The sequence below is a fragment of the Chaetomium strumarium genome, assembly GCF_033439665.1.
Source record: "Chaetomium strumarium strain CBS 333.67 chromosome Unknown B0T15scaffold_3, whole genome shotgun sequence".
NCBI lineage: Eukaryota > Fungi > Ascomycota > Sordariomycetes > Sordariales > Chaetomiaceae > Chaetomium > Chaetomium strumarium.
The window spans coordinates 2,050,275-2,074,584 of NW_026944431.1; the positions used below are offsets into that span (position 1 = coordinate 2,050,275).

General features: G+C 57.0%; 6 protein-coding genes across 6 annotated transcripts; 2 read left to right on the top strand and 4 right to left on the bottom strand.

Moving 5' to 3' along the window:
• The first annotated feature begins 1,330 nt into the window (after window positions 1-1,330).
• Window positions 1,331-4,916, top strand: B0T15DRAFT_158311 (BRO1-like domain-containing protein). The gene is made up of 3 exons (XM_062862079.1): window positions 1,331-1,782; window positions 1,855-3,430; window positions 3,484-4,916. Exons 1-3 carry the CDS (start codon window positions 1,505-1,507, stop codon window positions 4,597-4,599), a joined length of 2,970 nt encoding a protein of 989 aa, XP_062722713.1. The 5' UTR covers window positions 1,331-1,504; the 3' UTR covers window positions 4,600-4,916.
• A 374-nt stretch (window positions 4,917-5,290) lies between these two features.
• B0T15DRAFT_376333 (serine hydrolase FSH) lies at window positions 5,291-6,253 on the bottom strand (the record flags this gene model as incomplete). The annotated part of the gene is made up of 2 exons (XM_062864233.1): window positions 5,291-6,048; window positions 6,193-6,253. Coding segments are annotated over 2 exons (819 nt in total), but the record flags the coding sequence as incomplete, so codon positions are not given.
• A 3,116-nt stretch (window positions 6,254-9,369) lies between these two features.
• On the top strand, window positions 9,370-13,335 carry B0T15DRAFT_158355 (phosphatidylinositol-3,5-bisphosphate 5-phosphatase). Its single transcript, XM_062862081.1, has one exon. It carries the CDS (start codon window positions 9,661-9,663, stop codon window positions 13,045-13,047), a length of 3,387 nt encoding a protein of 1,128 aa, XP_062722715.1. The 5' UTR covers window positions 9,370-9,660; the 3' UTR covers window positions 13,048-13,335.
• Window positions 13,220-15,305, bottom strand: B0T15DRAFT_484174 (uncharacterized protein; the record flags this gene model as incomplete). The annotated part of the gene is made up of 6 exons (XM_062866211.1): window positions 13,220-13,624; window positions 13,696-14,160; window positions 14,270-14,733; window positions 14,790-14,982; window positions 15,045-15,136; window positions 15,203-15,305. The coding sequence occupies 6 exons, from the start codon at window positions 15,303-15,305 to the stop codon at window positions 13,220-13,222; spliced, it is 1,722 nt and encodes a 573-aa protein (XP_062722716.1).
• Window positions 15,306-15,589: 284 nt separating this feature from the next.
• Window positions 15,590-17,951, bottom strand: B0T15DRAFT_158335 (uncharacterized protein). Its single transcript, XM_062862080.1, has 2 exons — window positions 16,644-17,951; window positions 15,590-16,563 (listed from the first exon to the last, which is right to left on the bottom strand). Exons 1-2 carry the CDS (start codon window positions 17,632-17,634, stop codon window positions 15,731-15,733), a joined length of 1,824 nt encoding a protein of 607 aa, XP_062722717.1. The 5' UTR covers window positions 17,635-17,951; the 3' UTR covers window positions 15,590-15,730.
• Window positions 17,952-18,246: 295 nt separating this feature from the next.
• Window positions 18,247-24,139, bottom strand: B0T15DRAFT_528646 (uncharacterized protein). Its single transcript, XM_062869052.1, has 8 exons — window positions 23,366-24,139; window positions 20,723-23,301; window positions 20,380-20,669; window positions 19,982-20,330; window positions 19,533-19,927; window positions 19,360-19,466; window positions 18,903-19,291; window positions 18,247-18,835 (listed from the first exon to the last, which is right to left on the bottom strand). Exons 1-8 carry the CDS (start codon window positions 23,799-23,801, stop codon window positions 18,557-18,559), a joined length of 4,824 nt encoding a protein of 1,607 aa, XP_062722718.1. The 5' UTR covers window positions 23,802-24,139; the 3' UTR covers window positions 18,247-18,556.
• Window positions 24,140-24,310: the final 171 nt, after the last annotated feature.

Below are 24,310 nucleotides of genomic sequence, written 5' to 3' on the forward strand. Positions count from 1 at the left end.
GAGGAGAGTGTCGGATGGACCTCCCACACTCGGCACCGAGATGCCTGCCGGATACCGAGTTGCGAAAAGTTCGGTCAACGTTTCACGGATGGGAGTTTCGCTTGTCACCTCAAGAGCGTGATGCACCAGGTATTGGAGTTCACATTATATACCAGCTTCTGTCTAAGTACTAGTATCTAACTAATCATGGTATATAGAAGCTCAAGCCGGTCCCCCCCATCCCGGTCACGGCCGCCCCGCTTGTGTTCAGAGCACCCAACAACGTTAAACGCCCACTGGAGGGCGAGCCTGCAGATCCCGCGAAGAGGGCGAGACGAGGTGATAGTAGCCTATAGTGTACCGGGGCGCATTGGGTTGGTGCCTATAAGATTCTCGACCGTTCCAACGATTGCTAACTTTTGGGCTCCGATACATCCATCTCTAACCCCCCGGTCGTGTGCCAGCGCTTCCCGGGAGTGTCTCGGAGCCAATCGCTGGAGATGAGTCGTTCACTGGGTTGACGTGCTGTGGCAGTCGTTGTTGGAGTTTGATTTCCTGTCTTCTCGAGGAAGAATCAGAGTCGGGCCGTGGGTCTGTTGCATCTGCCGCGCCGCAGAAAGACGGGAGACTGGGAGCTTAGTGGTTGGAACCAGTGAGACGGTGTGAAAGCGATGGGAAGTTGCAGCGAGAGGCTAGGCGCGCCAGCCAAGGAAGCGCGGCCAGAACAACCTGGAAGTTCCGGTGGTATCTGGGTGATGATTGACGGCTGCGGCAACATCGACTCAGGTGCAGCCTCATTGTTGCATCTAGACCAAGAAGAGTCATGCCGTGCATGCCTAGATCTGCGCTCCGGGTGCCTACTGTACACTAACCTGGAAGTCTTGGGCCCGGAAGCATGTCGTACTAGTAGATATGAAGGGCAAGCACTGTGTACCTAGTACTACCTGGGTCCAACATGTTGCGGCTAACAGCCGGACTGTGACATGGATCTTTGAGGTGACCAACCCCTCCACCGTCATGGGAGGGGCAGCCACCTAAGCGCGAACGTTTGTGAGCACCCCACAGCATGTGTCCCTGAGCTGCACCTCGTCCCAAGTTCGGCCGACCTGACGATCCGCCTTCCACTGCAGCCGTTATAATATTGAATGCGCCTAATGACTTCGTGTATACATGGTAGCTGGCAATAATCCGCCTTCGAACCCTCCGCTTGTCACGTCAGTAGCAGTCCCGGACGGAACATGCACAATAACTAGTGCCGAATAACTCGCAAACCCTTGTCTGACTCCCAGATTCTGGACGTAACCCTGGGCAGCGTCGCTCTGACGACCCCGCCTGGCTTGACCGCAGCGGTTTACTTCTCGTCCGCCATTATCTTTAGTCCAACTGTCAACCCTGGTGCTCCCTGAATTCACCCGTCAACAGTTCAGGATTTGCTGCGCGACGACGCCAGGGCAACAATAGCGACACCGGGCCCAAGATCGTCACGTCTGCCCTGCTCCTCGCCGGCTCACCACGCCCGCCCACCATGACGCAAACGCCCATGATTTCGGTGCCCCTCAAGGCCACCAACGAAATCGACTGGGTTACTCCGCTTAAGTCCTACATTCAGAACACATACGGCGACGACCCAGAGCGATATGCCGAGGAGTGCGCTACCCTGAACCGGCTACGGCAGGATATGCGGGGCGCTGGGAAGGACAGTACCGCGGGGAGGGATCTGCTGTACCGTTACTACGGCCAGCTCGAGCTCTTGGATTTGCGCTTCCCGGTCGATGAGCAGCATATTAGGGTCTCTTTTACTTGGTAATTAGTCCCCTGTCTCCCGAGCATGCTGTCGTGGCCTCGGTCCTCTAGTTCTAACCCTCTCTGGTGCAGGTTCGATGCGTTCACACACAAGCCCACGTCGCAGTACTCGCTTGCGTTCGAAAAGGCCTCGATCATCTTCAATATCTCGGCAGTCCTATCCTGCCATGCCGCCATCCAGACGCGAAGCCAAGAGTCGGGCCTCAAGCAGGCTTACCACTCCTTCCAGGCCTCGGCCGGAATGTTCACCTACATTAACGAAAACTTCTTGCATGCCCCTTCCTCCGACCTGAGTAGAGATACGGTGAAGACGCTCATAAACATCATGTTGGCCCAAGCCCAAGAAGTGTTCCTGGAGAAGCAGATTGGGGATCAGAAGAAAATCGGGCTCCTGGCGAAGCTGGCCAGCCAAGCTGCTACGCTGTATGCCCAGGCGCTGGAAGGGGTGCAGGAGAACGTCACCAAGGCGATATTCGAGAAGGTCTGGCTTTTGATGGTGCAGGTCAAGTTCAATTACATGACCTCGGTCGCCCAGTACTACCAGGCGCTTGCTGATGACGACGCCAACGCACACGGCATGGCCGTTGCCCGCCTCCAGGTCGCGGAGGGCCACGCACGGGACGCGAACAAGATTGCCAACAGTTTCCCAAGCTCTGTACCGCCTAGCTCAAACCTGACAACAGAGTGCAGCGCTATCTTGGCCGAGGTGACCAAAAGACACTTGTTAACGGTGCAGCAAAAGCTAAAGGAGTTGACAAAGGACAATGATTTCATCTACCATGACCCCGTGCCTGACGCAGCAGCCGTGCCCGCCGTCGCAAAGCTGCCCGCCGCGAAGCCGATTCCAGTCAGCGAGCTGTACGCCGGGCAGGATATCCAACGGATCACGGGGCCCGACCTATTCGCAAAGATAGTGCCGCTGGCAGTCACGGAGTCGGCGAGCCTATACGACGAAGAGAAGGCAAAACTAGTGAGAGCCGAGACGGAGAGGGTGGATACCGCGAACAGCGAGATGGCCGCAAGCCTGGATTATCTGAGGTTGCCCGGCGCCCTACAGGTTCTGAAGGGAGGGTTTAACCAGGAAATCCAACCCGAAGAGGACTTCCGAACATGGTGCGTCGATGTTTCTGACCACGAAGACCCTGCCGCGATATTCGACTTCCTACACTCGCAGAAGCAATCGATAGTGGCCATACTAGAGAGGAGCAGCAAGCAGTTGGACATGGAGGAGAGTGTGTGCGAGAAGATGAGGTCAAAATACGAGTCGGAATGGACGCAGCAGCCCAGCTCCCGGCTCACCACCACCCTGAGGAGCGATATACGGAATTACCGGGAAGCCCTGGAGGAAGCCAGTAACAGTGACCGCCAGCTAGCCGCGAAGCTGCGGCAGAATGAAAACGAGTTTGCTGAGATGCGTTCTGCCGCCGAGAGTGGCGAGATTGATGCCCTCTTTCAACGAGCCGTGAAGAAGGTGCGGAAGTCGAGCAGTGCCAACAGCCCGTCTACGGAGCCCAGTCTGCTGGACGCCGACTTTGACGATGGCGGGCCCACCGTTGTCGAGCAGATTGCAAAGGTGGAAGATATTCTCAAGAAGTTGAACCTCATCAAGAGAGAGCGCATCCAAGTGCTCAAGGACCTGAAGGAGAAGGTAAGCGAGGAGGCAACGCATGCTTTAGGGTAAGCCTTTGCTGACGGTGCTAGGCCCACAATGACGATATATCCCAAATCTTGATCTTGAATAAGAAGTCTATTGCCAACTATGAGCAACAGCTCTTCCAACAGGAGCTCGAGAAATACCGACCGTATCAGAATCGCCTGGTCCAGGCGACACATAAGCAAGCAGCCTTGATGCGGGAGCTAACCGTAGCTTTCAACGGCCTTTTGCAGGACAAGCGAGTCCGGGCGGAGCAGAGCAATTACGAGTCTTTCCAGCGCCAGAGGGGTGCGGTGATTAGCAAGTACAAGCGGGCGTACCAGGAGTTCTTGGATCTCGAAGCCGGCCTGCAGAGCGCAAAAGCCTGGTACAAGGAGATGAAGGAGACGGTAGAGAGCTTGGAGAAGAACGTCGAGACTTTCGTCAACAACCGACGGGCCGAGGGCGCCCAGCTGCTGAACCAGATCGAGCAGGACCGGGCCGCTAGCAAGAGTGCGCAAGCTGCGTTGGAACAGGAGCGGCTAAGGGGCCTTATGGAGCGCATGTCGATGGAGCAGCCACCGACTTCTCCGCAGCCAGCATCCACACGGCCAACGCCCGCTCCGCTCTCCTTCAGCTCGGCGCCCATGTATCCCAAGACAAACTTTGCCGGGCAATATCAGCTTCCCAGCTCACCTCCGCCGACACAAACGGCGGCTCCGCAGTCCTACATGCAGCAGTCGGGCCAGACTTTCACCTACAATCCTAGTTCCCACGGCCGCATTCCCGGGCCGACGTCACCTCCGCCAACACAAAGCACGTTCAACATCGGCCCCATGCGCCAGGGCCCCGCTTCTCCGCCGCCTACGCAAACGTCCTTCTCCCAGCCGACGAGATACAGCACATATGGCAATCCAGCCGTGATGTCTCCTCAGCAGCAGCAGCAGCAGCCACCAGCGCCGCAGCAACAACAACAGCAGCAGCAGCAGCAGCATGCCGCCTATATCCCACCCAACTTTGTGCCGCCTCCACCTCCGCCGGGACCACCGCCACTCGGACCCCAGCAAACAATACACTATGGGTACTATCCGGGTGATCCGAATGCGGGTCGGCCAGGGTCGGCGCAGCAGCACCCAGCGCAGGGACAGCAGGACCCGTGGGCTGGGTTGAGTGCTTGGAAATGAGGTCTACGCAGTATAGTTGGTATATGGAAAGGGGGGGCTTGCGAACACGGGTGTCACAAACATGGTTGCCCATTGCCGTAGGACCAGCTCAGATATTTCGGCTGACGGCAGAAGAGGAAGAGGAGGTCGGGCTGGACTGTGGCTGCTGCCCGGTCCACATGAAACATCGATGGAGGAACATACCTTGGGCGGTTGTGGCAGATGGACAGGGTTAGAGGGTAGACGCCGGCTTACGGCGGGGGAGTTGCATTAGATCCCAATGAGGCAAATTTATGAACGGATTACCTAGTATATGATGAACGACGCCTTGAAATGAGTGCCTGGTTCTTGATGGGAGGGACCAAGCACCCTTAGCGACGCAGTGGTGTCAAGGTAATGGTACCTGCGGCATACAGCAACGTAAGAATCTGGATATTTGCTCTGTTAAGGGAGAAATCTGTGTGTTTTCCCAACTACAGTCTGCCTAACCAGACTTTTTCACGGACCACTAGAGAACTAATGCCTTCCTTCTCGTGCGTCATTCCGCATATTCTCTACCATGCCTTCTTCCCTCAGCGAAGTGCCCCAATCCATCATTCAAGCCAGTAAACATCTAAAGCTGCGGGAGCCGCCCAACGCCACATCCTATCTAACCATGGAAGAGAAATAACAAGAGCCCCCCACCCCTGGCACCCCTTCGTACCTCTCATTCTGCCCGTATGTCCTTGCTCAGCTGCACAAGCAGTTCGACCATCTTGTTCGACACCTCGGTCGACCTGGGAATGTCATGTCCTCCGCCATGGTCATACAGCTTCCGATTGTCGCAGAGATACGCTAGCTGCAGGCTCGCCGGCCACCGGGGGTCCTTGGCGCCGTAGACATGCACCGTCGGGATCGTGATGCGCACGTCCTTAGGCATGGCAGTGAAGTCGAGCCCAAAGACGTCCTTCTCGTCCGGCAGCTCGTCGGGCTTGTGCAGCAGTCCCGCCGTATCGTCCCACAGGCCGACGCCAGGCTTGATCAGGTTCAGGTTCTCGGCCAGCTCCACCAGCTGCCCGGCCTTGTCCTTCATCATGCGCGACGTCAGGTCGTTGATGTCCTTCGCCCGCTGCGGCACGTCCACGCCCAGGTCCTCCAGCACGGGCAGCGGCACGCCGCCGCACACAAACACAGCCGCCTGGAAGGGCAGCGGTTGCTCGGGGGTTTCGCGGGCGTGGTACAGCAGGAAGCTGCTAATCAGCGAGCACCCCTGCGAGAACCCCATCACGATGTCGACGGCCCCGTGCTCCTCGATGTAGTCGGTCAGCCGCAGGTGGGCGCCCCGGATGGCGTCGACCGTCGGCTGTGTCCACCAGCCGTAGAATCCGTCCGAGTTGAAGAGCCGGTCGGTGCCTGGTGCGGGCGGGCAGGGGAAGGGTCCGTCGAGGAAGGTGAAGGTGAAGTTCGGGGGCAGTCGAGCGCGGAAAGCGGCTTTTTGGGGGGTGGATGGATGTTAGCTCAATGGTTGACTTTTAATATTGAGATTGGCACATTGAAGGAGTAGGCCAAGTATCACTATCCGAGTCGTTTCAAATTGGGGAGTGGGGGCGGAAGAGGAAGTGAGTATGTACTGACCAGTCTGGGCTCTGAAGATCTCGGCGCTTGTGCCCATACCGTGGAGGCAGAGAACCTTTATCTCCCTGACTTGTTCCGCCATGTTGTTGTTGTGGCGATGTGGGTTAGATGTATAGCGGTGTGGCATTCGTGGTGACCTTTGGTCGAGCGACGTCTTCCCCTTTCCGAAATAGCAATGGACCGGCGATGTTGAGCGAGAAATAAGCGGAAAGGCCGGAAACTAAGACTGCTCACTCATCAGCCCGCTCGAGGTAAGTGGCACGGGGCAGGAGCCGCTTGCAGTAGCAGACAAGAAGTGGTAGGAGCTACCATGGCCGGGTCATTACTAGTAGACCATCGTGTTTGAATTGTGGCAGGTGCATGTGTGATGGTACCTATCAAGTGCCAGTAGGTTGTAGTCGGGGAATCGGCTTCGTGGCTTGATAAATGGCATACCCAGCTTCGGGGTTCATTTGGAGACATCCGGAGCAAAAGCACCTGTAATCTCAACCTGTAAGATACTACCTAGGTCTGCGCCTCCTTCCGGCATCGGACTCCGAAGCGAAGCCGGGCCGGGCACTTCAAGCACTCAGCTTCGGACTTATTGGACGCTCGGAGACTTTCGCGCCGAGGGGTATGACAAAGTCAGATATCCCATCTATGATCGAGGAGTTCTGACAGTCAGATCGGTGTAACGAAAACTAGATGATACATCAAGATTTGTGGTCCTTTTGGTTTTCGCTAAGGACTCGTTATGTTGCCCAAGTGACTGTCAGCCATGCGGCTCGCATTGGAGAAATATATGTTTGAGAAAATCGCCACGGCGGTCAATGAATGATTGAATTACATAAGGTACCTACTCATCCCCGATACCCTTCTTTGGCTGCAGTCATGGACCCAGTCTAGTGCTGCTCCTCACCGTTTTCAACCTGGAAGTCACTTAGTCCGTATTACCGCAAACATCTTCGAAGCCGTTTGTTTTATATTTGAACACTTCACTCCGTTGAAGTCCGGTCTTGATTTTCATTGGATTCTGCTCCAACGAAGAAAGATTGAAAGATGATTGGTATATTGCCCCTAGGATGCGTCTATGGGTATATACCTAGTTGAAATATGTAGAACCTAATACTAACTCCTAAGTCTTCCATGCTAGAGCAAAGCCACACAGTAGATGGGATCAATGCCACAACCTTCTATTGCCATCACTCCTACGAACATCCAATCCCACATCTATAACGCTTTTAGGTTACCGCCATAATACCATCCAGAAAACCTGCTCGTAATGCCGGGGTCTTGTCGACCGCCTGTCCCCTGCCGCAACGTACCATGCACCAGAATCCATCGATCTATTTTGGCTTTGTCCGTAGAACTCGACAGGCCGCATGTTGGATCAAGCTTGGGTTCTGAGGCGTATGGCTCATTGGCTCCAGGTTTTTCGTCTAACTACTAGAGTACTAGGGGAAATACAGCACGCCATGCTGAAAGCGATAGGTGAACATGAATTTGCTAGCCTAGGTGTCAGTAAAGGATCTGCAGGTTCAAGCTCGAGATGGATCGCGAGTGTTTGAATTTTCGCGTTCGGATGGAGAACTGCAGAATGCATACGTCCTTCAACAGACCGGCTTCTTGATTCAGCGAGCAATGTAGGGGCACACAGTCCTCACAACGTTCACATAACTGAGCAAAGTGCCAAAGTCTCGATGGTCCTTGACGGACACTGTACCTGCTATTTAAGGCAGCCATTGTCACACTGTCGTTCGCAAGCCGCGATAGGCCCAGCATGGAGCTTAGGACATATCCTGTGTTTAAGTATTAGTTCGAGAGTGCTTGATTGGGTCGCATTTACGTATTTGGTTGATAGTCGCGACCAGGTCTCTCGAGTGTATCCTTTCATATTATATGTGCTATCCTGAGTCTTGAATCTCGGGCTCTTGGCAATCTTATGCTACTCGTAGGTGTGTGTATCTATCTTGGGAAATATCAGGGCTAGGGGGGTCATACAAATGGTCGCTTGGAATACTCTGCCCTGGCAGGCTCACCAAGTTCAGGTAGGGTGTATCTAACGAAGTTAAATGTTGGATTGTTTTACGTATTGAGCAGTACATAGTATTGCAGGCACCTTTGCGCGGCTCCGATCTCAACCCGCTACCCGGTGGGTTAGGTGTGGCAGTGCTGTGGGAGGAAACCACCAAATCGTCTTGGCATTGCATTTGACGGCACAAGAACAACCAAGGCCGGGCAGGTAGAACAATGGCCGGGCAGCCAAACAGACATGGTAAAACGTATCAAACTAGCCAAAACAGTGTTTTCTGGGCTTTTTGGGCCATTTTACATAGTTCCATAGATTCGGGGATCTCGAATTACCCTATTCCAAGTGCCCGTAGTCACATGCGCGCACGCGATAGCCCTGTCCGCTATGGTATGTCAACCGGGTTCGCGATAGGTAGGCCGATGGCATTCGCGATACGGTATGTTGACTGGGTTCGTGGTGCCGTAGATTGATGGTATTCGCGATCGGGTACGTCGACGGCATTCGCAATACGGTATGTCGGTGGTATTCGCGATCGGGTATATGGTGGCATTCGCGATCGGGTACGTCGACGGCATTCGTAATACGGTATGTCGGTGGTATTCGCGATCGGGTATGTCGACTGGGTTCGTGGTGCCGTAGGTCGACGGCGTTCGCGATACGGTAAGTCGGGTGGTATTCGCGATCGGGTATATCGGTGGCATTCGCGATCGGGTACGTCGACGGCATTCGCGATACGGTAAGTCGGGTGGTATTCGCGATCGGGTATGTTGACTGGGTTCGTGGTGCCGTAGATTGATCGCATTGCGATACGGTATGTTGGTGGCAATTGCGATACAGTATATCAGCCGGGTTCGCGATGCAGTATATCAACGGCATTCACAATAGAGTATACTAGTATTAACCACCTACGGTAGGCTTGTAATATGATATATTAGTTCTATTCGCATGGCACTACTAACTTAGTTAACATACTATATCGCAATTGCCACCAACATACCGTATCGCGAATGTCGTCGACCTACGGCACCACGAACCCAGTCGACATACCCGATCGCGAATGCCATCGACCTACATATCGCGAACCCGGTTGACATACCGCATCGCGAACCCAGTCAGGGTAATACGCGCGTGTATAGGGTATATTAGATGCGCAAATGGCTAGAATACCGTAATTCGAGGTCGTAGAATCCATAGAAATGCAATAAACCTATCAAGCCCTTCAAAAATGCTCTGTTTTGGCCAGTTTGATGCGTTCTACCATATCTGTTTGGCTGCCCGGCCATTGTTTTACTTGCCCGGCCTTTGTCGTTCTTACCTGTGCTGTCAAATGCAATGCCAAGACGACTTGGTGGTTTTCCTCCCACAGTGGCTGGGTGGGCAATGTGGGTCCTACTGTTTGACGTCACGTTTGGAGCATCCGCGCATCCCATCGATAAGCAACATGTGCGACCGAGACCATGGCTGACATGGGCGAGACGGAACTCGCGAGCGCAAGTACCATTGTAGGTGCGGCACCTCCGGACACGGCAGCCCAACGTCAACCGGCATCGCAGCAGCAGCAGCAGCAGCAACAGCAACAACAGCAGCCTCCGCAGCAACCACGGCCGCCCGAAGCCAAAGACACGCCAGAGCCCATCTTCCCGCCGCTGCATAATAATGCTGCCACGGATGCCGACTCGATTGCGTCGGGCGCCTCGGCTCCCTCGCGTGCCGGCGGCGGGGGTGTAGGGGATGACAATGACGAGGACGAACCGGCTGTCGCGCGGCCCTTTCACCGCAGTTCGAGCCCTGATCCGGCGTCACGCCCCGGCCTGGGCAGAACCGTCGAGGACGATGAAGATGACGATGGGGGCTTGCGCACTGGCGTCGCCGACGGAACGGGAGGGCCACGGCCGCGTCTCAAGTTGAAGCAGCAAATGCACCGGTACAGCCTGTATGAGACAGCGAGTCGCTTCTACATTGTCGGCGGCGATGTAACCGAGAAGCGCTACCGCATCCTCAAAATCGACCGCACCAACGAGGACGCCTCGGAGCTGAGCATGACCGACGACAAGACCGTCTACACACAGAAGGACATGAATCAACTGCTCGACACCATCGACGACGGCAACAAGGGGACCGGCGGACTGAGGCTGCGCTGCACAACCTGGGGTCTGCTGGGGTTCATCAAGTTCACAGGTCCCTATTACATGCTGCTGATCACCAAGAAAAGTACCGTCGCTATGATCGGCGGCCACTACATCTACCAGATCGACGGCACCGACCTCATTCCCCTGACATCGCCCAGCTTCAAGATGGACCAGCGCAACACCGAGGAGTCGCGCTTCCTGGGGATCCTCAACAATCTGGACCTGACGCGTTCCTTCTACTACAGCTACTCCTACGACATCACGCGAACCCTGCAGCACAATATCACCCGGGAGAGGACGGCCCTTCTCAACGGCCTTCCGTGCTCCGCAGATGACGACCTCAACTCCATGTTCGTTTGGAACAACCACTTGCTTCAGCCAGCCGCCAAAGTCCTCAATGCGCCTTTTGACTGGTGCCGGCCGATTATCCACGGCTATATCGACCAGGCTGCTGTGTCTGTCTACGGGAGGACAGCCCACATCACGATCATTGCTCGGAGAAGCAGATTCTTTGCGGGCGCCAGGTTCCTGAAGCGAGGAGCCAACGACCTGGGGTACGTGGCCAACGATGTCGAGACGGAGCAGATCGTTTCAGAAGCCATGACGACCTCGTTCCATGCGCCGGGTCCCAAGTTCTTTGCGAACCCTACGTACACCTCATACGTGCAGCATCGCGGCTCCATACCGCTCTACTGGACGCAGGACAACACGGGTGTCACGCCAAAGCCGCCGATAGAGTTGAACCTGGTAGACCCTTTCTACACCGCAGCAGCCCTGCATTTCGACAATCTCTTTGAGCGCTACGGTGCTCCCATCTATGTGCTGAACCTGATCAAGGCTCGTGAGCGGACGCCGCGCGAGAGCAAGTTGCTGGAAGAGTACACGCGCGCGATCGCCTACCTCAATCAGTTTCTACCCGCCGATAAGAAGATCATCTACCGTGCCTGGGACATGTCGCGCGCTGCCAAAAGCCGCGACCAGGACGTGATTGGCACGCTCGAGGCCATCGCCGAGGAAGTGGTCAAGGCAACGGACTTTTTCCAGAACGGTGACGGTCATACAGATCCGATTCGGGTGCAGAACGGCGTGGCACGTACGAACTGCATCGACTGCCTGGACCGGACCAACGCAGCTCAGTTTGTCATTGGGAAGCGAGCGCTGGGCCACCAACTCCATGCCCTCGGCATCTTGGGCGACACTACGATTGAGTACGATACAGATGCTGTGAATCTGTTCACCCACATGTACCACGACCACGGCGACACCATCGCCGTGCAGTATGGCGGGTCGCAGCTGGTCAACACGATGGAGACATACCGGAAGATCAACCAGTGGACCAGCCATTCGCGAGACATGATAGAGAGTTTCAAGCGCTACTACAACAACTCGTTCCTGGATGGCCAGCGCCAGGAAGCCTACAACTTGTTCTTGGGGAACTACATATTCGCGCAGGGACAGCCTATGCTGTGGGATCTGGCCACGGACTACTACCTTCATCACGAGGACCCCCGGACATGGCTGGAGAAGCGGAAGCGTGACTACATCAACTGGTACACGCCACAGTTTCTAGAAAAGCGCCTGCTCCCGCCGTACCCCCAAATCAAGCAAGCCACAGCCCGAAAGCCCATCTCAGCCTATGACGACTACTGGCTGGAATACTACCGCCCTTCCACCCTCTCCTCCTTCCCCAAGATGTTCCCCTACAAGATGAATTCCACCATCAAGTACATTCCCCTCAAGGCGACCCAGGACGGCCGGTACGACCTCAGCCCGTTTCGGGTGCGCAACGAGGCCGACGGCGATGCCCACGAGCGGAAGAAGGCCAAGAAGGAAGTGACTATAGTGGCCCCCCACGACTTCTCTCGGGTTGCCGACGATACCGAGAAGCCTATGACTCCTACTACACCTACAGTCAACGGTAACGGTGGCCGCCTGTCACTCCACCGCTGGCTGCACGAGAAACATCACCCCCACAGTCCCTATGCACACCACCATCGCCACTCCAGCCTCGAAAAGGATTCCTCATCCCCATTCAGTCACGACCACAACCATAACAACAACAGCGCAGATGAAGTTGCCACAGCCTCCCCACGCCACAGCCCTGGTTATCACCGTAGCAGTAGCAACCCGCACCATCATCAAGCACAACAACATCCGCAATCCCGCACCGGCAACGGGAGCGGAACCCCGACCACGACACCCAGTGAAAGGCCGCACCACCACCAGACCGCCCTCGAAAAGTCGCGCGCCGCCCAGTGGACCTTCACCCAGGTGGTGCACGACAGCCTCAACCCGTCCGTGACACCCGCCGAGGCCGCCGACTACGCGCGCTACGTGGCACACCCGTACAACCTGCCGCTGGTCGTGTCATCGGAGCTCCTCCCCTCCGAGGCGGAGGAGATCGAACCGGAGTATGTCCAGTATGTGGCCGGGAGTTGGCGGGACGAGGGGTTGGGTAGCCTTCCCAACTACGACGGTACCAACAACAGGGCGAATGGTTGGGCCGGGACTGGAGGTGGTGCAGGTCAGGGGAACGAGGAGAGAGAGAACGGGGAGGAGGCGTTGTCGGGAGACATGGCGCTGTATTTCGAGACGGTGCAAGTGCCGGAGAACCCGCTGACGGTCACGGAGGACGACGCGCTCAAGAAGCGGTACAAGGCGTATCGCAAGTGGCTGAGGGGCAAGAGCTTGTTTAAGCAGCAGCCGGTGGACTAGGAGATGCCGCCGACGCTGTCTGCTGCTGCTGCTGTGCTGTTAGGGTCTGGGAGCCGCGCTGGTCGCCATGGTGGTGATGAACGGGCTTCGTGGGGTGGCGAGTCCATTATCACAATGCCGGAGCAAAGCCCAGTCAGACCTCAAGATACAACTGACAACGGAAATGGGGAGTTCAGTTGGAGGGAGAGAAGAGCCCACCCAGACGAGGCTCTTTCTCCACTAGGGGCGCGACGTGCACCGAGAGATCGATCGCCCCCTCGGCTGTCTTTAGCACGGTGGATAAGGCTTTAACCGACGCTACCAGCTCCTGCTCTATCAGGCTATACGCCGCCTTTCCCTTTTTCTGCAAACACGCCGGTTGCTCCTTATCTTCTGCGGCTGAGTGTTCGTGTTCTAGCAGGTGCAACCAACAGAGCGCGAGGGCGTTGATGATTTCATCTTGCCAAGGCGACGCCGGGATCCGGGGCCAGCAGTTTGCGAGGACCGCCTGAAGCGCTTTGATCGCCGCGAGAAGCGTTTCCGGGACCACCGGCGCAAATGGGTCGGTTATGATGGACGAGAGGATTGGCACTAGATCCTGCCAACCGCCCTAGCATCAGCTTGAGATGGTATTGGAAGGGAGGCGCAAAATTGGAAGTGGTCGCTCACCTTGAGATGCTTCACGGCATGGACGCCCATCTCCTTCAATATCTCCGCCATCTGCTGGCAGAGAAGCTCCACAATGCGGACGTGGTCCTTGGCGTGGAAATACCCCGTGAACACACCCTCTCGGAGCATTTTGTCCAAGAGGCTGTTCTTCGGTTCTCTGCGCACGCCGTCCTTGCCGACGAGGGGCTGCTTGTTTGCCAGGCCGAGCAGCGCGCGGTAGGCTGGGCCGAGGAGCTGCACGGACTCGTCCTCGGGTGTTAGGCTGGGGAGGAAGGCTAGGGTGGGGAAGATGGCGTCCTCAAAGACCTTGGCCAGGCCCGTATCATGGAGCGTCTTGTCCGGGAACTTGGATAGGAAGTCGGACAGGATGAGGAGGCCCTGGCTGCGCACTGGCGTGGCGGAATCGTCGACCAGGGTCAGCAGGACCGGGATGAATAACGGCCAGTGTGTGGCGATGAGTGGGTTCTTTGACGATGGCGCGGATGGCGTTTGGGTTAGTTTCATGTTGCTTAGTACACGAGAGATAACCCCCAGTCTGTGATGCATTGGAAATTGAGCCCTGAAAGAAACTTACGTCTGCTTCCCGCACTGCCCATGCCAATGCCGGAATGGCCCGGTGGTCGGTGTATTTCCACGGTTTCGTCAAGGCCGTGTCGTCTGGGATGCTCTCGGCCCGGGTGGCTGCGCTGTCAGTGTACTCAGTCTTTCGGCCGGATGCCGTGATGGACGCTGGCTTAGACCTGGAGAAGAGAGGGCGTAGATAGCGTTGGAGGACGGTCTCGGTGATGAACTGTTCCTTGGTCGGACCGGCGGCATTGAAGTGCTGCTCGAGAAGGCTGTCTGCCCTCGTTCTGGCGTCGGGGCTTACCCATTGGTGTTTCTCGTCCGCGTAGAAGAGGAGGGTGAGGAGCACTTCGTCGCCCAGCGGAACCGAGTAGTTCCAAGTAAGGAGCGCTTCAAGGGCGGAGATGCCGAGGGTATAGGTGGACATGCAGTGCTGGGAAAGCTTGTCACGAGGTTTCGGGGCCTGGTTGAATACTGCTGTCACAATGAGCCTTCGTGGCGGAGGAGAGCCAGCGTGGATTCAGACATACCAGCGGCCATATCGTTATCTCGGCTCGCACTTCCATCTTGAGACACGGCGGGAGCGATGACTTGGGCAACGTTATTGGCGAGTTCTTGAACCGCTCCAAGGTCCTCCTCGTCTGTAGATGCCCCACGGATCCCGCCTTCACGCTTCAGGCAGACGAAGACAGATAGCAGCGCGGCCCTCACCATCTCTAGATCCTATGGACGGTCAGGCTACCGCGGCACAGGATAGATATAAGTGGGAGTGATGATGCGCGAACCCTTCCAGTTGCCGGTTTCGCCGCAGCAGCTTTGCCCAGGGGCTCCCTCGCTGCGTCCGCGAGATCTCTGAGTGTGAGCGATTCTGGCACATCTATCCATGTGACGCATGTCAGCAGCTGAGATGTAGATATACGGGTTGCATCCTACGCCAACATACACCGGGCTAGTTGCTTGCTTGCCGCCTCCCCCGGCAGGCTGAATCTGTCCAAGTCGCTAAGCACAGAGGCAGCGTCACGCACGATGGACTCGAACCAGGCCATTTCGATGTTGCAAGCGGACGCGCACTTGGGGCCGTCAGATACGAGGCTTGAGCGAGGGGTAAGTCCACAAACCTGGCGCCTTGGAGATGCGCGTGTGCTGGTGAGAATCATACCCTGCTTGGATTGTCGGATGTGTTGGTCCATGGATACAGTGCGACCAGAAAGCGCTGGAAATGGGTCAGGCAGGTCCTGTATTACACTGTACTTTCAGCGGGCTAGGCGCTAATCAAGGCAGCACAAGGGCAGGTACCTGTACTGTCAGGGTCTAGGGGTGGTGGAACTCGAATGCCCCTCTCCACTAAATCCAATTCTTTCAAATCGCGACGCTTTAAATAAAGCCACTACTACCTTATCGCAAACAGATTTCGATGGCAGCATCTGAGTGTCTTGTTCCGTCCAAAGCCCACTTAACGACCATTCCGCACTCAAGGGATCCCCAATTCCTGTTTCCTCCTGCGCACTTCGTCAATGGCGCCCGCCGGATCCTGCGCCCCTGGATTCCTAAACTGCCACGCCAGCGCTACGTTGAGTGCGGCACCCATCCAAACGCCGGGCTGCACACCCAGCTCCTTGGCCAGGATCTTGCCGTCCACCAAGCGCTTGAGCGACGGGGCGTTCATGACGTCCAGCTCGACAAGGTGGTCCAGGAACTGCTGCCACTCCGCCAACACTTGCTCCAGGGTGCCGCCTCCTCCTCCTCCTCCTCCTCCTCCTCCCTTGCTGCCTACTTCTCCTCGGATCTCCACATCAACGAGAATGGCATACAGCACCTGCAGCCGCCAGTTCCCGCCGCGGGAGTCCCACTCCCTGATCGTCATCCCAAAGCGGTCCCGTTCGTTCATTGATGGGCTCCTCTCGCGCACCACATCCCGGAGCTCGAGGATCGCGGCCCGGTGGCGGTGGGCGGCGGTGATGATGTCGCACAGCTTGTTGGGAGCCTTGAAGCCCCCTCTGGCCGCCTGCATAGGCAGCGGCAAGGCGGGCTTTCCTGGCGCCAGTGGCGGGTCGTCTGGCAGCTGCTCCCATGGGGTGAGGGTTGCTAACGACCAAGCGTAGTACCGCGCTTCTTCATTCGTGACGAGTAAGTCGTAGATGGATCCTGGAGTTTTGGTCGTCTCCAGCTGCTCCAGGGTCTCGTAAGCCGCCCGCCAGGTTGTCGTGTCTGGCCGGGGCATATCCTCGCGCTCCGGGTTCGTAAACACGGCGTGATAGAGTCCAAGCCTGTCGATAAGCCGTAGCGACTCGACCGGCCGTTTGCCTGCAAAGATGTCAATCTCCCCTACTTGACCGCCCAAAGATCCAGTGAATAAAATTCGAAACCCGAGAGAGCGCACGCACCTTTCAGCATCTTCTCCAGCTCCACCCCAATCCTCTCCCTGCTGATCTTGACCCTCAAGTTGCCCAGCACCCTCTCATCCGCCATGACCCTTTCGGCCTCCTCATCAATCTTGAACCCTAACCGACTCGCAAACCGCACCAGCCGCAGCACCCTCAACGGGTCGTCGAGAAACGTCTGCAGCGGCTCCATCGGCGTCCGAATCAGCCCCCTTTCCAAGTCGTCCAACCCGCCCACGAAGTCCTCCACCTCGCCCGTGTGCAGGTTATAGAACAGGGCATTGACACTCGCGTCCCGCCTGAGGGCATCCTCCTCGGCCGTGCCAAACTCCACGACGGGGTTCCTGCTATCCGCCGTGTAGGTCTCCTTCCTGAGATTCACAAAGTCCACGTCCAGGCCGCACAGCCGGATGGTGCTGGTGGCCAGGTGCTTGGACTTGTCCGGGTTGCGGGGCACCGTGTGCAGGCGGCCGATGTCCTCGGGCTGCAGGGCGTGGCGCTCGCGGTGGGCGGCTACGTCGCAGTAGTCGCGCAGGCGGTCGACAAAGGCCTCGCCCGTCATGGCGTTGATGGCCGTGTCGATGTCGTGCGACGTGATGCCCAGCAGCTTGTCGCGCACCCAGCCGCCCGCCCAGCGCAGAACGAGGCGGTCACGCGGCTGATGAGTTGCTGCTGCTGCTGCTGTTGTTGCATCGGTGCTACCATCAAAGTCATGGTCGTCGATGGATTTGGCCGCTTCGAGGAGGAGCGTCTTGAGCTGCTCCTCGCGGGCGTTGAGGGTGATGGTGGGCAAGGTACGTGCCCGCATACCCACCTGCCCAGACGTCCATGCGAGTACTTCGTGTTGTAGACGCTCCTTGGAGGCCATTGCGGTTCTCTTGGATGGTGAAGCAGTTGCTGAGGGTGGAGACGAAGTTTGATGGAGCTTGCGCTTCATGAGCATAAAAAAGTTCAGACTCCGTGGTGACTTGAGCGAGACGGGACGGATAAGCATGTGCACCGTCCTATAAGCTGCTCAGGCTCTCCCATGTAGACTGCAGAGTTGGAGTGACTCCTGCTTTGCCGGATGACTCTGATCTGAACTTTTGAAGTGCCAGGATTCCAGGAATCTTCACGGTGGCAGCAACAGACGAAGAAGAGCAGCTCACATGAAGCTGCAGATTCTGTTCCAAATGATATCCAGCTGAAAGGCAAAGTAGCCAATTTGGAAGCCAAAGCTGTAGTGATTGAGGCGGATCATTGAGTTGGGAAAGATCACAAGTTCAAGCTTGAAGACGACGCACAGTGGATGTACATACACATGACACTGTGTTTCACACCGTAAGAATCAGGTACCTTGAACGGATATGCGGGCACGCCCTATCCTGAATTACGGTTACACATCCAGGCCAAACCGTATCGTAAAGGAGCTTACAGAAGAGGATTGGGCCGACCTGCAACAGGAATCATCAACGTTTGCGGGGATAAAATTACCCACTTCTATACACAATACATAGAAATGGAAGGGGCGATGAGTGCTTGGGTATTAGATAGTTTAATTGAACGTGTTTTTATCGTTGTGATGCATCATGTCGTGGTGGCTTCTTTTTCGGATCTGGAACTGTAATTTTGGACAGGGCGTGGCGGGGTATGTTCGTATCGTAGTACAAGTACATACCACAGTACGGATAGTATCCAATGATCCAATCGAGAACTGAATGAAACCCTCCGCTAATGCGAGGCCGTCGTGCGTAGGAACGCTCCGTCACACTCTATTTTGTTCTATCGCACCCCATAGTAGCTACCACAGTAGAAAACCGCCCTAGCAAACTCCGACACATGCAGAACATCAAAACCACACCTCCCCTTTGTCCACGCAGCTCCCAACGACACGCTCTCTCATGCTGGTATCACCCCCGTCTCAACCAAGAACCGTGTCATACCACTTCTTGCGCCTTCGCCTGCTCCTCCTCTGCGGCCGGCGACAGACCGGCAGATTTGGGCGGCTCCTCGGCCTTCACAGGTTCAGGTTCAGGTTCAGGTTCAGGTTCGTCCAAAGCCAGATCAGCCCTCAAGTTCGGCAGGAACCGATCGATCCTCTTCCACGTCTCGTTCCACAGCTCTTCCCTTGCCGGGTTCTGGCTCGGCGGTACGAGGTACCCGTTGGTCGACATGATCAGGAGCACATTCTTCAGGTTCTCAGGCACAGCCTCCTCCTGCGCAAGACCTTGTCAGTCACACACGCTCTCTCGTCTCTCCCCTCCCCAAGTATCGGCTGCTTACCAGGCTATCTCCCTGTCCGCTATTCATCAACCGGTCCATGATCTCGATGATTTTTAGCCACAGGTCCAGCATGCCGTCCCACTCGGAGAGCATGACCAGGTACTGCAGGAACACCTTGGATAGCAGCGACGCCGCCTGTACGCGGGTCTCGCTCATGCCGTCGCGGTCCGAGGAGAACACCTCGGGCTTGAGCAGCCGCAGGATCAGCGGGAAGAGCACCTCGCTGAAGATGGCTGTCCACTCGCGGTGCTCTTCGTCGCCCGAAGTCAGTTCGGGCGAGAGGAGGGATCGTTGCAGCGAGCTGAAGGCCAGGTGGCGGATTTCGCGACACGGGTTGGTGCACTGTGTGGTGAGCGCCTGGAAGACCGGAAGCCAGTAGGCAGACCACGCTAGAGCATGGCAATAGGTTAGCAAAGCTAGTGATGGTCCGGCACATCATGGGGCACCAGGCGCTCACCTTCGCTGCTCTCCAGATGCGACTGCTTCATCAGGTGCGGGATGCGTGCTGTCATGCGATAAATGTTGTTGAGGGCCTTGACGCCGCGTTCAACAACAGCATTCTCGCTATTCCTAGTCAGCAAAGCATCACCCCCCAGAAAGGAAAACACCTCATTCAAGCTGAGGACCTACCTAGGCTTCTCCTGCTTGACAGGCCTTCCGCCCTTTCTCCCTTGCTTCCGATCATTCTTCTGCTCTGCCGCCGCACCCACACTCGCCATGGAAGCGAACTCGTTCAGCAGCGCCAGGGCGGCCTCGTAGTTGTCCGCCATGATGGCCGACGGAGTGCCCGAGACGCCGCTTTCTAGGATCTCAAACACAGCCGGGGCCGAGTCGGGGTGTGCAGCCAGAGTCTGCAGGATGACCCAGAAATCAGGCGACGTCATGATCTCGTTCCGGAGCGGGCACGGTTTTTCCGTGCAGATCTTGAGACCGCGTAGTATGAGGCCGGAAGCTTTGGGCAGGGTATCGCTGGGGAAGCTCGATACGGTGTGCAGCAGGACGGGGACACGGACGTAGTCGAAGTCCTGGGCGTTGCCGATCAGCAGCGACTCGCATTATAGAAGGGAAGCATCACTTACATAGCTGGCCTGGAGCAAGTTGAACAGGTAAAAGGTCGCCCGTTCGATGAGAATCGGGTGGTATCGGGACACGTCTCTCAAAATGGCCTGGACAGCTTCTACCACGCGCTTGCCCAGCAACTCTATCGTGCTCTCATCGCGGAGCGCCAGTACCGTGCAGAACTCGAGAATGTAGACTAGAGCAGGATCGTACACAGCGCTGCTATGCCACGACTTCTGCCCGTTGGCTTGGGATTGGGATGGGGGAATGTTTTCCGTCTTCACGGTGATCACGGTTGACCCAACATCCTCCGGGATCTGTTCCAGCAGAGTGTCGACTAAGGCCTCGAGGCTGTTGCTGGGGAGGAGGCTGGCACTTGTTAGGCAGGAGTTACAACCCGACGATCGCTGGTACTTACGCAATGTTGGCAAACACATCACCCATGTGGCATTGGTTCACGCAGTCCACGGTACACAGCGTACTCTCCAGCTCCTCATCCGACGGCTCAGGAGGGTCGTCGGCGGCATAGCTCGAAATGTACGACGTGAACGCCGCAAAGAGACCAGATTCGTTCTGTTTGGCGCCTCGGTCAATCACTTGCGACGGCGGCTGCAAGGGGATCGGCGGCAACGCGAGCTTGTCGGCCTCGGTAGAGAAGAAGGGGGGGATAAGCGAGTTGACGAAGAGGTTGAGCCATATCCGGATGATCTGTCGCACATTAGCACGTCTACGCCGTTCCGCGATGGCCAACCTAAACTCACATGCTTCCAGCTCTGCTTGATGACATGCTCCGAGCCGGTAATGACACGGAACAGCACCAGCGTAGCCAGCTGCGGCCGGACATCTCGCCCAAAGCGGACCGAGAGCTCGCTCACCATGACACTATTGTCCCCAACCTGCACCTCGGTGTTGAGCGACGTGTTCGAGAGTGCCTCGCTGCCCAGCGTCGAGATGTAGCTCAGCCGGTAGATGATCTCGTCCAGCGCCTCCGCGTTGCCGTATTTCGTCGCGATGCGGGCGCATTCGTCGAAACCAGTGATGACACGGGCATACACAGTATCATCGGTGGCCGACATGAAGACGAAGAAGAGACACGAGACGATGGGGTTCCATGTGGTGGCGAACATGTCGGCGTCGTAGATGCTGGTGTCGCACATCACGAGCCGGCCTGCCGCCTCTGTCTTGAGCAAGAGCTCCTTCCAAGCATAGTCAAAGGCGTGCTTGTTGTCATGCTCATCCGGAAGAATGATCTCGTTGGTCTTGATGGCGTCAAAGATATCCTGCAGGTACTCAGTGGGGAAATCTTCGCCACCGTTCTGTCCGCGGAGGTTGCGGGAAAAGTCGTCGAACTTCATGCGTGCCTGTGGCTTGACCTGTGGATTGTGCTGGTCGGTATTCAGCAAGATGATCGCGTACGTGAGGATGAAGACGGCGTCCTTGTTCGTTATCCCTTCGGGGACTGAACTAGAGCAGTACTTATCGGCGAACGAGTTGACGATACGCTCAATCAATGCAGACTCGCCGGGCAGACGGAAGGTTTCGAGAAGGGCTCGAAGCGCCTCGTCTACCCGCTTGCCCGTAAAGTCAAACTGGTTGATAAACGCATCCAGGATCGCCTCGTTGCCCTTCTTGGACAGGAACTCGCCGAGGATCTTCTTGTTTATCCTCGAAGTGCCTTTCAAGAACTTGGCAACGCACAACGGATCCGCGGCATCTTCGATCACGCCTTTTTCTTGTAGGTAGGCCAGCCCCCCTTTGGGTTTCTCATTGAACATGTTTGTTCCTTTGATGATGAGCCTTTTCCTGCGCCGCCTCTCCCTCAGCAGCTCCGGGTCAGGATACCCGTCAGTTTCCGGAGTCTGGTCTAGCCTCTCGGCAGTGAACTGTATAAACCGGAGCAATGCATCGAGACAGAGCGGGGGGACACTCGTCGTACTCCAGGTCGCAGAGTCCGGGAGCGCGTTCCTCGAGAGCAGCCCAATCAAGTCTTCGCAGAGATCCGCGCGGTCTTCGTCGCAGTCGTAGTTGACGAATAGCTCAACCATGAACGTCGGCATCCGGGCGAGGACGCCGATATTCTCCACCATGGCCTGCCGCGCATCCGGCTTGCGAGCACCACCCTCCAGCCCCAGCTTCTGGCGGTCCTTAACGGGCACAGGCGTGGAGCGGCCACTGCTGGCTTGTGATGCTGGCGGCTTCACCAGCTTGGGCGACTGTGGGATGCCAGAGTAGAGGCTTGGGTCGATGCCCGGTTCCCTGGGGATTTCGACCGCTGGGTGTAGGCAGGCCACAAGATACGAGAGGTACAGCTCCTGTTGCAACTTGAGCACACCCCTGCAGGTCGAGAGCAGGGTGGCGGCCACGATCAGGGCCTCCTGGAGGACGGCCATGTTGTCGGACCGCACGAGCTGGAAGAGGTAGCAGCAGAGCTGGTCTTCCGCAATCGTCGCCAGCGCGGGATGCCGGGCGATTGATGGGCCTGCTACTTCAAGCGCCACGTGAATGATGCGCAGAGCCATGACTCTCATCTGGTCGGGATGTCTGCGGTCGTGAGGATCAAGGAAGCTGACCAGCACCCGGAACAACTCCCGGATGGACGGTAGGGAATATGGCCGCAGGTCAACCGATGCGGCGCTTTCAGTAACCGAGCTTGTGCTCGGCCGGCCAACGTCCGCGCTTGGACTCCTAGGCGTTTCTGAACTACTGCTGGGCTTCTCCGAGCTTGACGACGGCCTCGCTTCCTCGGCGGCGGGCTCGGCCGCCTGACTCGACTCACTGACCTCAGCCACTTCAGCCGCAACCGCCGGAACATCGGTCCCGTTAGTAGCAGGATCCATGTTGACAGTGTCCATGTCCCCGCTCGTCTGTCGGTCCAGCGCCTCGCTCTCCTCACCGGCCTCCTCTTCGAGGTGCTTCAGATCTTCGAATATGATCTGCACCATACGCACCATCGAAGCCTCGGCGGTCCGGCGCAACACCTCCGAAAACCTCGGCCGCGAGCAAATGGTCAGGCCGCGCCCCATCATGTCACAGACGCTCTCGTCGCTTAGTATATCACCGCCCGGTCCCGACAACATATCCTCCATCAGATGCAGGATCATTAGCAGGACCACCTCCTCTTGCGCCGGATCGCTAATGTCGAACTGGCAGTGGGTGATGGCTGCAGACAATGACTGCATGGCGAGCGCAAAGCGGGGGGACATGGGCGCGACAAAACCGTAAGCGAGGAATTTCTGGATGGCCCTCAGCGCAAGGATCGTAACAGGAGCGGCGGTACCCTTCGCTTGGATGATCTGTAGGAAGGGGTAGAGTAGCACCAGGGAGTCGAATCTGTGTATATCTACCGGTTTTAGTCAGCAAAAGCCTCTGCTTGCCCATACCCTCTCTGCCCCATGGCCAAGTACCTTTGACGCCGGCCAGCTCTTGTCGCAACCTCCCAAATCCGGAGATCAGCGGGTTATCCTGCATGCTTTTGCCCTTCTTCCCCCGCAACCCCCACCTGTTCGCCGCGAGGTCGCCGGCACCATCTGTGTGCGCACCGGAAGCTGACCTGCGGTGCCGCGTGCCGGGGCCGGGAGGAACGAGTTGGATGAGGTTGGGGCTGCCGCCGAGAATGGCCGAGACGGACGAGTGCGGGGACCGGGCATGTTTCTGGATGGCCGAAGTAATGGCTATGCACTCGGATATGACGAGGGAGACTGGATCGACAGCCACCGACACCGGGCGGCTCCGGTATTGCATGCGCGAGGAGAGCAGCGGGTTCCGTCGAGCCGAAGGAGTCCCGAGTGCTGGCGAGACGGGAGCTTCTCTGGGCGCGACGAGCTGGGCAAGTCCGCTCATCCTGCGGCAAATACGACGCTCGCAAGTTCAGGCGCAGGTTAGAAGCCCGGAAATCCGGTGGTTGCGTTGTTGACCGGAGTCACAGCCCAGGGACGAGGCGAGCGTCGAGCAGACGGGACAAACTGTCCTTGTGACCGGGGCGCAGGGCGATAGGTAGTGATTTGAAGGTGTCAAGGCTCGGTTCCTGAGCGCAGAACACCAGTTTGACCCCAAAGCACCGTCTTTAGTAGCTCTCAGGAGACTTTCATACACTTCTCGAAGCCGTGTCGTCGGGGATTGGCGCGACCAGTTGGTGTTATAGAGAAGTGTTGGAACAACCATGAACCATCAAATGCTAGGTATCCTGCCATGATGAGAGAGCTGCCCATCCTTGCTCAAGCCGGCGGACACTTTGCTAGCCTTCTAGCCAATCACATGCCGTTGATATCCCCGCTCTCATCAGGGGTCGGCTAAGCGGCGACTACCGGCCCCGCCATTCACAGCTGCCCCTGGCAGTCCCAGACAACCGG

Coding starts and splice junctions, on each gene's coding strand:
- B0T15DRAFT_158335 (XM_062862080.1), bottom strand. CDS start 17,634: ATGCTTATCCGTCCCGTCTCGCTCAAGTCACCACGGAGTCTGAACTTT. Junction 16,564..16,643: donor GCTGGAGAAGATGCTGAAAG/GTGCGTGCGCTC, acceptor ACATCTTTGCAG/GCAAACGGCCGGTCGAGTCG.
- B0T15DRAFT_158355 (XM_062862081.1), top strand. CDS start 9,661: ATGGCTGACATGGGCGAGACGGAACTCGCGAGCGCAAGTACCATTGTA.
- B0T15DRAFT_158311 (XM_062862079.1), top strand. CDS start 1,505: ATGACGCAAACGCCCATGATTTCGGTGCCCCTCAAGGCCACCAACGAA. Junction 1,783..1,854: donor ATTAGGGTCTCTTTTACTTG/GTAATTAGTCCC, acceptor TCTCTGGTGCAG/GTTCGATGCGTTCACACACA. Junction 3,431..3,483: donor TCAAGGACCTGAAGGAGAAG/GTAAGCGAGGAG, acceptor TGACGGTGCTAG/GCCCACAATGACGATATATC.
- B0T15DRAFT_528646 (XM_062869052.1), bottom strand. CDS start 23,801: ATGAGCGGACTTGCCCAGCTCGTCGCGCCCAGAGAAGCTCCCGTCTCG. Junction 23,302..23,365: donor AGAGCTGGCCGGCGTCAAAG/GTACTTGGCCAT, acceptor TAAAACCGGTAG/ATATACACAGATTCGACTCC. Junction 18,836..18,902: donor GCGGACAGGGAGATAGCCTG/GTAAGCAGCCGA, acceptor GGTCTTGCGCAG/GAGGAGGCTGTGCCTGAGAA.